This window comes from Drosophila willistoni (assembly GCF_018902025.1).
Source record: "Drosophila willistoni isolate 14030-0811.24 chromosome 2R unlocalized genomic scaffold, UCI_dwil_1.1 Seg167, whole genome shotgun sequence".
Lineage (NCBI taxonomy): Eukaryota > Metazoa > Arthropoda > Insecta > Diptera > Drosophilidae > Drosophila > Drosophila willistoni.
Window position 1 is genome coordinate 16,798,618 of NW_025814050.1, and position 13,065 is coordinate 16,811,682.

Consider the following 13,065-nt stretch of genomic DNA (forward strand, 5'->3'; position numbering starts at 1 on the left):
GAACCGCGTCTGATTGCCAGGCAGGTGTTTTGTATACTGTCTTGATTGTGCGATTATCAAATTAGTCTGACCAGCCTCGCTCCTCAGGCCTAGTCGGTCGGTCGGGTTGAGTGCGGGTCTTTTTCCATTGCTTTTATCTCTTCCATGTGTTGAGTGAATATTTGCGAGAGACCCAAAGATGTCTGAGTATCGGATATGTTATATTTCCTAGTATTTGTGTTTGATTCTATCATCAACAATGGCAAATATATAACTAACTCATTTAACGTATCTATGGCTAAGTGACAGACTACTGTTTGCTCAATATTTAGTATAACAACACTCCGGATCTATGGCTGTTGATCTCACGCACTCCATAAAGATGAGATTAGATCGAATATACAGTATATTTTTGGAGATTATCTGAGAGCATGTTTATCTAATTGTTGATTAGGAAAAATACTGCAGCGCACAAAGTACACAAGGGAACTTGATCAAGGTAAGGAATCACAATAAGAAGGAGAGTATATTTCCCCTACAACTCTGATCTTAATAGCTGTTATTAAGCTCATCGATAAACCAGATTATGTTAAATAAGAGTTATCAGTCTACTCGTACTTAGGTATATTTCATATCTAGCCGCACCTAAACAGTTACGTAGATTCTTTTAGTAGTTTTTTAGTTGTTTTTATTTAGCTTATCAGTGGCCTTTATTAATTACCGCCCTCATTATTGATGCCAGTGCTGATAAGTCATATGTTCCCTATTACTTACTACATCTATAAAAACAAAATTGAAAACATTTTTACATTCAACTATTTAATATCCTATAAAAACTAAGAAACTTTTAATTTCTAATTTCGTATTGAAGCTGAATGGATATTTTTCACAAATTGGCAACTTTCCTTCTTTACCCTTTTTACAGGGTATCAAGATTCGAACTCTTTATTCGCGTATGAACTTATCAGCTCTTGTTTATATGTATAGCAACATTTTTGCTCTTTCCCGTATAAATAATTTGTTGTGTTTTTTTTTCTCTTTTTATATTATTTATAACGCTGCGAACAAAACACGAGCTAGTTTTATGTCACGTTTTTGTCGAGTGCTTGTTCTGTTATTTTGTTTTTTTTTCGGACTAGCAACTATACAGAAATATTATGTATGTATACGATTATCGCATCGTTATATAGTATATGGCAATAAATAATTTTGTTTATACTTCCACAATGATGCATATATCAATGAAACATGTGAATCTTCAAATTTTTCGCATTGTTGATGAATCTTTAGAACAAATAATATAGAGCACACGGGAAAACCATCTGAATAATCATTATCTTTTGATACACTTGCAGAAAATAGTCACAAATTCAAATGTCATGCAGTATAAGAAATTTTTCTAAATGGGATTTGACTCTGAGATATTTGTGTAAGATTTTAAAATATTATGACTAGCTAAAACTTTATCAAAGAGATCTTTAATGCTTATACATTATATTTACTATGTACCTATATTTAGCAGCAACTTTATGTTGCCCTAAAGAGCCCTAAAATTATCTTTAATACATAGTTAATAGATGTAGATTTATATTTTAGACAAAGAATCGCTTGATATTTGATAATTCCTATGACTAATTTTAGCTTTGAATATCATAGCAATAAAAAAGAAATACAAAACAAAATTGATGTGCCTTTTTACACAGTTAAAGTGTTTCTAATTATAAAAAAGACTTCTTTAGATAATGAAATAGATTGCATACATTGAACTATGTGACACATCAGATCAATTGATAAGCTCTCTTAAGTATTATTGACCACCTTGTTTTTGTTTTAGACATTTGGTAGACTTTCCCCCATTAAAATATATAAAAGTCTCAAATGTGCGATAACAAACTAGCTAGCCACCGTTAAGTAGGTCATTTCTACTTATGTATATATGTATGTATTTTCCTTTAGGCAGTGCTTACTGTGCTGTATTATTTCTCATTTATGGCATTACTCAAATACATTCTTTGTGACAAATATTTTACAATAGGTATCAGCGTCTCATCTAATAATGTCATAGGTCGTGAATTTTTCTTCTTTTAGGTTTTTGGTGTTTGCTTTTGGGTTTTTCGTTTTTGTGTAAATTCAATTGACAACAATGTGGTCACGACAGGTTTTTCATGCAACACATATGTATGTCTATATACAATGTTCGACTACGAGGGTGGTTTTTAAAGTTATTCACATTTATTATGGAAATTAATTGAATTGGTTAGAAAAGTTGTAAGAAGGAGCTCTTGCATTTCCACAATCTTTTCTACACTTTTAATAGAAATTTCATAATTTATTCTATCCTTGCCAAAAATATTGTACACCTAATTTGCCATTAGTATACTATTTGTTTTTAATCAAAAAAGATATCAAAATAATATTTGATGGTTAATAACAAATTATACCTTTTTTTCCTTCTTATATTATGAAATTCTAGTTACGTAAATCTCTATCTATTTTTATACTGCATTTTTTTAGTGTGCTTTTTTCTATCGAAGATAAAAATAAAGTCGATTAAGGGGATTCCGAAAAATTAAAAATACAAAATTAAAATATAAGAAAGAAGAAGCATTAGCTTTAGCATTTTGGCCCTTAATATATTAAAAAAAAAAAGTCTCATCATTCCTATCGGATGAAATTACAACTCACAACTGGTTTTAGTTGGAGTATTGCCTTACAATTCTAGGTTAGCAAAGTCTGCAGATGAGAAAACTTGGTAGTTCTTGAAATAGCGCTATACAAACAACCTGCTCATTATTTGTTTTCCCGAAAATTAACTCGAGCCTGCTCATTCGAAAGAAATTGTTTATAAATATAAATATAAATATAAATGAAGTTAATTAGAAAGTATCAGAAATTCAACACAAATGTCTAACAATTCATTAGAAGGAGAGAAAAATAGAAAACTGTATAGGTAATTATTTCATTTATTTGATGTCCATAATCTACTAAAGTCTCTTTGTTTTATTAATGCTCATTTGGGAACTTATTAACCAACCCTTGCTTATTGAATTAGCTGGTTTTATTCAGCTTTAAACAAAAAATTTGTCTAAGAGCCAGGAAGGCCGAAAAACCTTGGTCATGAGGTTAGAGTAAAGGCCAATATTACGGTTAGCTACGGTTTCCATTGTATCAGCTTATGAACCTTATTCAAAGGTGCGTAAGATTAACTGCTTACTTTATTTCATATATTTTATGGTTCATACTGTTTATATTTTACTGTAACAATTTGATCGGTTATGGAAATGTATACTTCTTGGTAAGGGTATTTCTGTGGAACATATGCAACAAAAGAAAAAACTCTTGAGTATTTTCCGCATCTAATTTTCTTTCATTTGGCATGTGTTTCCCATAAAATTTACATAAATAATTAGTTGCCATTTTGCTGATTCTATTTTGTTGTTGTAAACTTACATGTTTCGTCTATCCTTTTTGTTGTTGTTGCTATCGCGTTTCTCTTGTTTGTTATTTGTGATTTGAATTAGCGACAAGTGTCAGTTTTTTTTTTCCTCTTGTTTATTGTTAATTTTTTATGCAGTTGTTGTCTTTTGTTTATTGTTCTCTCAGTCGAAATAAGATTAAAAGAAAATTAAAACAAAAAGGGGGAGGGAGGAGCAATATATGTATATGTATGTTCAATCACAGTCGAGTGAAATGTTTATAGTTATCATCAACAAATTATTTAAACTTTTTGTTTTGTTTCGTCTATTTTGACACACATTTTTAATCTCTCGTCTCGTCCTCTCTCTATCTGTTTCTCTTCACTCACTCTCTTGGACACGGTTAGTTCTCTAGCTCTCTTTCTATCTTATCTACGGCACTCTCTGTCTTTTGTATTTCATTCCTTGTGATATTGTTTTCGGCTCGGCTTCCGCATATCTTTGTGTTCACTAACTCTTTGTTTAATAAATTTATAGAAACCAAATTGTTTCCATATCAATTTTTTTTAGATATTTTCTCGATTGTGTTTTATTGTTTTTACAACTGAAAATGTTTGTGTTTAATAGCTCTTATCGCATAGAATTACGAAATTTTCATTGCATCCGTCGTCATTTTCACGCACAGAATACACTTCGCTTGCAGTTCAACTGACTGACTCCGAAAGACTCGCGATGAAAAATTGAGTAACACGCCAACAAACGCCAGAGGGCCGGGGCTAACTTCGACGACACCGAAGTGTGTATACCCTATCAAGTAGTTTTCCATTTCCTGTAGCCGTTAAGGTGAAAAAAGGTTTTATCTAATAAGTCTAAAGCTCGCGCTGAGGCAATGCGGCGCATGTAACATGCCTTTATAAGTTTTTAGGGCAATCGTGTAAAAAGTTACGAAGATATTCATAAAAGTCACATTATTTGACTGATCGCTTCTACGGGAGCTATATGATATAGTGGTCCGATTTGGCTGAATCCGAGATATACAACATGTTCAGTACATACTTTATATGGTCGGAAATGTACACACTTCTGTACAAAATAAATGTACTCTTTTTGCAAGGGTATAACAATGGCCTCTCTGTCTCTCTCGCTCTCTGTATTTCTAGCTCTCTTGCTTATTTTCATTGCATTGCGAGAGAGGAATACATGGATAACGCTCGGAAAAACCAAAACATTTGTGGTAGTGAGAGACAGAGAGAGAGAGAGAGAGAGAGAGCAAAAAAGAGAAAAAGGCGAGAAAATTCATTGTTCTGTTTTCGTGTGAAGTTGGTTGCGCTTCCGTTTGGCTTACTCAGGTTCGAAACTCGGCTACAATTTAAATTATAACGGGTAAGAGCATAATTTCAAATTGCTGTACCTATATACTTTTTAAATTAATGGTTTACAAGTTAATTAAAGGGACCTAACTGAGTTACGTCTAATATATATGCTGATGTTAATTACTTCATAATATTGATACCACCTGTGTCTCCCAATCTCTTTTAAGATAAATTTAGGATATGAAGCCCTCAAAAGTATTCTATAGAACAGTCTATTCTCAGTCTGTTTACCTAGGATTAAAATATAACAAATTCTAATCTATAATAGACGTGCATCTTTTTTATTTTAAAGTTAAAGTAAAACTTGACCCCGTAAAGTATGCAATAAGCAGCTTAGAAATCACATTTTGAAAACTCTAAAGAACTTTTTAAACATTTCTGTACCTGAAAAGTATTTTGATTTCCAAAGATTTTTATTTTGGCACATTTTAAAAGTTGAAATGTTAAACAAAAATGCTGCATAAATTTTTAAATGTCTAATATAGAATCAAATAAGCCACTGACAACTCCTATCTCATATTTATAGGATCCTAGCAACTGCTGTTTCAATATATCTAAGGACATGTGTACCAAATCTACAATATAAACTAATAAAATTAAAGTCTTAATTCAAAACTTATTTCTGATTTTTATTTCCCAAAGATCTGATCATAAAAATTGCCTTTGAATATGGACTTATGTACATTTCAGAATAAAAGTATAACATACCTATTTTGTAATTTGCATTTCTTTTACTAACTTTTTAAAGTTTTTTATAAATAAATTAATTCAAATCAAGAACTTTAATGTGTATACCGCAGGATCTTTAGTTGTAATTTCATAAAAATTAAAAAAAAAAAAAACTAAAGACAAATTCCCTTTTCTATTTTTATTAAAAATTTACGTTATTAACGTTTTTTTAAATTACAAATCCTTTTTAAAACATTAAAAATGAAAAATCATCTAAACATACTTTCTCAAATGAGAAAACACTAATGCTAAACACTTCATTTTATCACCGAATCCATATTAACCATCGATTTTTGTGTTTTTTTTTAATCACTTTGTTTACTTACTGTGCAAATCCGGCATTGAGTAATAAAAGTCCGTGTGATAGTAGTGTAATTGCCCAGCACTAATCGGTGTATTACGCTTAATGATTGATTTATTTGCCATATTGTAAATATTGAGGAGTGTTATCCTAGCTAAAAGGATAACTAGTTGTGTGTATAGTTTTATTTATTAAATTAAAAGTGTCGGATTGACAAATGACAGCGACCACATCTAGCGAATTATCGCAATGAACTAACGAGGCGAATGTAATCCAAATCGCTTGAAAAAGTCTTTGGATGGTTGAGTGAATGAGGGACTGATTGTCGACTGTGGGATGACGCCCAATTCAAATAGACGTGGTGTCATCGCCTCGTATGTGTACGTATATGTGTGTGTGTGTGTGTGTGTGTGTGTGTGTGTGTGTGTGTGTGTGTGTTTGTCTCGTCTACAGATTCGCGTCAGTTAGTCAGTCAGCCATTAAACAAGCCTCAGCCAGTCGGTCAGCTGGAGCGCTTCATTCAAAGCTGATAACCAGCTTGAAACAGGCTAAAGTAGTCCCAGTTTATTATTATAATAAATTAGCAAACAATGTTATAAAATCTACTGCAAAACAATTGCGATTGATAAGAAGTTAATTGTGTTTGTCAGTTAGGCCTACATAAAACATCACTACTATTAGAGTGGAGACAACGCTTGACAACTGACTAACCCAGACTATGTTCAATTTCAGTTGATTGGAAATTCAATATCATATTTATCCCACAAATGTCCACACCCATCCTACGTACGGAAATGAAATCCATGAAGTTAAAATGTTTGCTTAACAAAGGTCATTGTGCTTTTTTAGAACTATTCATCGTTAGAGTAGCTATCTTGGGGAATATTGAGTGTAACCACGATAGATGAACAACTTTAAAGAAGACTTTCTTTATTTTATGTTATATATATATATAGACTTAAGGTCAACCTATTATTCTCAACAAAATGTGGGAATCTCTTTGTGTTTATCGTTAAACAATTAAAAGGGTGAAGAGTGTTCGAAATGACTATTTTTAGCTTTAAGGATTTTTTTTACTTACACACAATAGTTTAAGTGATTTTAAATATTTCTTCTACTTTTATATTCTTCTATTAACTTGTCGAATCGCTTCCCCTACTTAGTTCATATAGTTGACGCACGATCCACGCGCGGAGATAAGATTGTCAGATTCCTGCATCACTGCATGCAACTGACAAAGATTCTTTTATCTTTAAAGCAAAATATAAATTTAATATTTATGAGATTTATATCTTATTGTTAGACTTATCTCAAAAATGATGTGTTTTTTTTTTTTAAATCTTATCTATAGTAAAGATAAAAACGTAAATATAAATTTAAGTATGTGTTAGACGTCAATTATAGTACTTTATTGAAATGTAAATGGAAAGTTTCTCACTAAACTTAGATACCAGATTATACAAAAAAAAAAACCAAAATGTTCCAAATGTTCACCTCGGCCTTGGCGACGTTTGTATACCCATTAATGCAGAAATGTATTGTAGATACAATTTTGAAAACCCATAACCCTATTAAAGTAAAAACTGTCAATATTTGGGATTGAAATAAATTCTAGTTGAATACATATCAAAGAATGCTTTATGAATATTATAGAAAAATTTTATCTCGTGAATATGAATAATAATTTGATATACATATGTCATCAATAAAAATAAACTTAGGTATGTTAAATCATGATAATTGTGTTAAATTTCATGGAAACCAAAAACCTATAACCTTGCCAGGTGAAAAGATCTCAAGAAACGCTCTAAAATTTTCCCAATCTCTTAACTTTGCAAATCTATAGTTATGCCAATTTTTAAACGACTTTTTTTAGCAATATCGTTCAAAATTTTAAGTTAAAGTTATGAAATTTCTGCCACTTCAAAAAAAAAGGAAATATATATATTTATATAGTATACATAATATAAGAAATGGTTCGAAATTAATTGTTTTAAATTTGTTTAGTAATTGGCGAAAAAAGCAGTCCGAGGAAAACAAGTAAAGTCACCAAAAACTATTTTGAATAATTAGTAAGCATTGAGAGAATATATATAGTTTTAGGCATATTTTTTTAATCGTTAAAACGAAAGTATGTCCTGGAGTTTCCACTATGGTCGTCGCAAAGTAATACTTTTAGCTGTGCTTTTGCTGCTATTAGTTTTTATTTATGCTAGTCGCAAAACTATTCAATTTGAAGTATACACAAAAAATATCGTTACAAGTCCAGTAACACAATCAACTAAACTGAAAGCCACTTCGTTAAGCGTCCCGAATGTCACAGAGTTAGCAGAAGTGACAGAGGAACCAGGTCCAGCAGGAAAATTCTATGTATTTTCATCAAAGTGTAAAATACCCTATGTTGATCCATTTACAAATGAAAGCATTGATGAACCGATACCATTACGCTCTTGTACCAATGAACCGGATTTGTTCAATGTGCATTTTGATACCCAGTCGAAGCGTTATGTAATACATGTGGATACGCAGGTAGCTTTGACAATGTATTCCAACTATTCGGATTATAGTTGTACCTATCAAGAGATTAAGCGTGGAGCAAATGATTCTTATAGTGTGTATGTAGACAGATTGGAAAATTAAGATGAAGAATTTCCCAAAAATACTTTCTTTTCTTGCAGATTGCGAGCTAAAAACTATCTTAAACAAGATTGGATGGTGCCGCAACACTTTCTGGGTGTTTTACTAGAGTGCCGGGAGTACTCGAATTCTTTAAGAGTTTTACAGAGAGATGCCTTTGCCTTTGTTCAATATCCAAGCTATCGGAATGATAGAAATGATGCAGAAAGAAGTTTAACTCATCCCAGTGTCCTGTTGTTTGGCATTGACAGTATGTCACGAATAAATTTTCAACGCACTATGCCAAAGTCAGCGGAATTTGTCACTCAGCCAGGCTGGTACGAGATGCAAGGCTATAACAAGGTGGGTGACAATACATTGCCCAATCTCTTGGCCATACTGACAGGTCGCACTCCACGACAATGGAGGGTTACCTGTGATGTTCGAAAACCAGGATGTTTTGATTATATCGACTATTGGTGGAATCATTTTAGTGATGCGGGCTATTTGACTGCCTATGCAGAGGATCTAGCGTCGATTTCCACATTTAACTATCTTAAATATGGCTTTCAGAGACAACCAGTTAACTATTATCTGCGCCCATTTTTAGTCGTTATTGAAAATGCTATGCAGACAATTACGTACTATCATTCGGCGTATTGTGTTGGCCGTCGTTATAGTTTTAGCTATGTTTTTGACTTTGCTCATCAGTTGATTCAACGTTTTATTCGCGAGACACCCAAACCAATCTTTGGTCTTTTCTGGACTTCTTCATTTACCCATGAAGACTACCGCGGTGGCTATAACTTGGATTCCCATTTTGTTGACTATCTTACACGGTTTCAGGAACAGGGCCTTTTCGACAAGGCCATTGTTATACTATTGAGCGATCATGGTCGTCGCTTTGGCCCACTGACAGAGCTGCCTTCTGGCTATATAGAAGAACGATCGCCCATGTTGCATATTTATCTGCCAGAATGGTATCGAAAAAAGTATCCAAGCATTGCTAATGCGCTGCAACAAAATCGACAACGTCTATGCTCCAATTTCGATCTATATTTGGGCATTCGACAAGTGCTCGAACAAGTACGTCCTCGTGCCCATTATTACTTTCCAGCGCAGTGTCCTCAGTGCCGCTCGATTTTCAGAAGGCTACCAAAGAGTCGTAGTTGCCAAGATGCTGGCATACCGGAACACTATTGCACTTGTGATCCTTTTATAGCGATTCCTCCTCGAGGTTTTTTAGTCTATCTCACTCGTCTGTTGGTCAATCGTATGAACAAACATCTGCAACGCATGGGTCATGAGAATGATTGTTATCACCTTTGGCTCAAAGGAATACATCGAATCGAACAGAAACAGTATTTCAATAAATCTGGTCATCAAATTCCTTCACCCATGGGGTATAATACTTATCGAGTAAAGTTTTCTACTAAACCAAATTCGGGCTTATTTCGTGCAACTTTTATGTGCAATAATGACATCGAAATAGTGAATATGCGAGTGGATAGGATAACCCGTCTTAATACCTATCGCGACGAATCCTATTGTGTAGAAGAAGCTCAATCAAGAAAGTTTTGCCTATGCCTCAAGACCAAAAACCAATTTCTTGATTCAAATGAATTGGGAAATAATAAGAGTAATATAGCAAAAAAGAAACCATTTAAAACTAAAGACACTCTGTTAACAGACGATGCTGATTATGATGAACTCATCGATTAAAATGGAGTATTTAAATTTTAAAATGTTCTTTGATTATTTTATCAAGTAAATTCAAATTTTGACTTAATAAATAAATAAAAAAAATCTTGTACAATAAAATATATTATCCAGAGCCGTGATGAGATAGTGACTCTTATCTACAATCTTTACTGTTACTCCGATCTTAGCACCCAATAACATATAATTCAATTCCTATGTCTATATATTTATTGGAAACTTATTCGTTATAAATGGAAAACGAGCAAGTAGAGGTGAGAGACATGGCGACACGAAAGGTTCGTTTGCAAATCCGAAAATACATGCTTGTATTTTTTGCTTTGATCATGATTTTCATATGGATGAATCATAGCTCAAAAACGGATTCTTCAAGGAAACCGGAGAACGATACCCCATTGCAATTGCCATTAGAAGTGGTTCAATCAACTCCAAATATCGATCGAGCGAAACGTCTCTATGAATTGGCCAACCAACACAAGATATTGAAAAATGTTAAAAATAATGTGGGGACGGAACAAATGGCAGCCACTACGGGAATGTCCTATGATGATAAAAAAGGTACCTTTGACGAAATAGTGGATGTAAAAAAAAAACACAGAATACACACGGTCAAACCGGCCAGGTATTTTGTTAATAGTCACAAATGTAAAATGCCCTATGCGGATCCCTTCTCACACGATGCCCTTGAAATTTATAGTCCATCGACACTGAAGAGTTGCACCAATGAATCTGATCTTTTTTTACTTGACTATAGCATGGAAAGTCAGCAATACATATTGCATATAAACCATGAAGTCTTTCGAAAATTGGCTCCCAAAGTCAAGGATATTGAATGTAATTATCGTGAGATAGTCAGAGGCAACGATACCAAACCCGATTCCAACATCAAGTGAGTAATTTACATATTTCTTGAATACCATTTTTCTAAACCTTTTCGCAGTTTCAAGGAACCCATTGGTTTCTATCACTCCGTAGTCCTGGATCGAAGTATTAACGGAATAATTGCTGAATGTCGTGATGCTAAAGATGCCTCGCGAATTATACAACAAGATGCATTTTCCTTGATTCATGTGAAAAATAATTCCATCCCTAAAGTCACAAGTCAGAGACAACCTAGTGTCATTTTGCTTGGATTGGATAGTATGTCACGGATGAATTTCCATCGCACCATGCCGGAGACTGCAAACTGGCTACGCCAAAGAGATTGGCTCGAAATGGAAGGCTATAACAAAGTTGGCGACAATACGATGTCCAATCTTTTGCCCACTCTTACGGGGCACAGTCAGGAAGAAGTTGAGAAAATATGTGATATACGGGAAAAAGGTTGTTTTGATAGTTTACCATGGATATGGAATGATTATAAGAAGGCTGGTTATAGAACAGCATATGCCGAAGATATTGTCGAGGAGGCTGTCTTTAATTTAAACATGCCAGGATTTATCAGTGAGCCAGTGGATCACTATTTGCGTCCCTTTATGTTGGGTATAAGCGAGGCCATGAAATCTTATAAAAGATTTGGCTATAAATATTGCATAGGTCGTCGCTTGAGTATCGGCTATGTCTATGACTTTTGTCGGCAGTTCACCGAACGATATGTTGAGAAATCGGATCAACCAGTATTTGGCTTATTTTGGAGCAGTACATTCACCCATGATTTTTACTTCGGGGCCTCCAGTTTGGATATGAAAATGCTTGAATATCTGAAGACTTTAGAGAGCCATCAGTTGTTTGAGAAGGCCATTGTGATACTCTTCAGTGATCATGGAGCTAGATTTGGAGACTTAATGGAGCTGCCAGATAGCTTTTTAGAAGAACGTTTGCCCATGTTACATATCTATTTGCCATCCTGGTTTCGTAGCGCTCATCCGAAATTTTGGAAAGCCTTGCACATGAATCGAAATCGCCTGAGCTCCAATTACGATCTCTACAACACTCTACGTCACATCCTTCAGCTGGACGCCACCGACCATGATGACTTGTCTCCGCTGGACACTTGCCGCACTAGCCGTTCTCTTCTCCATCCACTGCCGAGAGATCGCAGTTGTGGTGAGTCCTGTATCGAGGAACATTGGTGCACCTGCAATGAGTATATCATCCAGTCTGTGGACAGTCATATGTATCAAATGGCCAAAAGACTGCTCTTTCGCATCAACTACTGGATGGCCAAAAATCACTTTAATCTGAAATGCCAGCGCCTGCAATTAGCCGATATCGATCATGTGGAACGTAAAGTTCTATTCGAAGACATGGGCAAAGAGTCCATGTATGGAGGCATCTCTATTTATCGCATGCGTTTCCATACCTATCCTCCGGACGGTAAGTTCCAGGCCACTTTACGCTTTAATCGCGATGTCCAGGACTTTGATCATCTAGATGTGACTCAGATCAGCCGTTTGAATGCCTATGACAATAGTTCCCTCTGTGTGTCTGATAAGATGGCCAAAAAGTTTTGCTTTTGCTATCCTCCTAAAATGGAAAATGAAATGCTGAAATGGAGAGATCTCAAAATATTAAAAAACAAACGAACAACTGTAATTGATTAGTCAATGAAATTTAAAATTTTAAAGAGTATGAACATTGAGAAATAAATTTCGTTTAACCATTGAACCAAAGTATACATTTCCTATTTTTCACTAACCATCTTTTTGTTTGGTATTCTCATAGATTTATTTTATTTCTAATTTTAAATAAAGTTGTTCTTTATGTCGAAATAGAACTTTTAATCGTTTTTGCAACTGCAAAAGTAATTGAAATATGGTAAAATTGATTGGTTTCAGCCATGACTCGTACAAAATAGACATGAAGAACTTAATTATTGAAGGAAGTTGACTTTAGAAATGAAAATACATTAACAATATTAGAATTCTAAAATCCTTTTTGGTTTTATTGTGAACGTTTTTTTTTTTTGTTTTTGTTTTAACTTAAGTATTAC

General features: G+C 33.9%; 2 protein-coding genes across 2 annotated transcripts; both read left to right on the top strand.

Annotated features, from left to right (window-relative positions):
• Positions 1 to 7,832: 7,832 nt before the first annotated feature.
• Positions 7,833 to 10,170, top strand: LOC6642740. Its single transcript, XM_047010770.1, has 2 exons — positions 7,833 to 8,413; positions 8,477 to 10,170. The coding sequence occupies exons 1-2, from the start codon at positions 7,932 to 7,934 to the stop codon at positions 10,134 to 10,136; spliced, it is 2,142 nt and encodes a 713-aa protein (XP_046866726.1). The 5' UTR covers positions 7,833 to 7,931; the 3' UTR covers positions 10,137 to 10,170.
• A 52-nt stretch (positions 10,171 to 10,222) lies between these two features.
• LOC6642849 lies at positions 10,223 to 12,676 on the top strand. Its single transcript, XM_023175713.2, has 2 exons — positions 10,223 to 11,022; positions 11,074 to 12,676. The coding sequence occupies exons 1-2, from the start codon at positions 10,367 to 10,369 to the stop codon at positions 12,674 to 12,676; spliced, it is 2,259 nt and encodes a 752-aa protein (XP_023031481.1). The 5' UTR covers positions 10,223 to 10,366.
• The last annotated feature ends 389 nt before the right edge of the window (positions 12,677 to 13,065 follow it).

Coding starts and splice junctions, on each gene's coding strand:
- LOC6642740 (XM_047010770.1), top strand. CDS start 7,932: ATGTCCTGGAGTTTCCACTATGGTCGTCGCAAAGTAATACTTTTAGCT. Junction 8,414..8,476: donor GCAAATGATTCTTATAGTGT/GTATGTAGACAG, acceptor CTTTTCTTGCAG/ATTGCGAGCTAAAAACTATC.
- LOC6642849 (XM_023175713.2), top strand. CDS start 10,367: ATGGAAAACGAGCAAGTAGAGGTGAGAGACATGGCGACACGAAAGGTT. Junction 11,023..11,073: donor AAACCCGATTCCAACATCAA/GTGAGTAATTTA, acceptor ACCTTTTCGCAG/TTTCAAGGAACCCATTGGTT.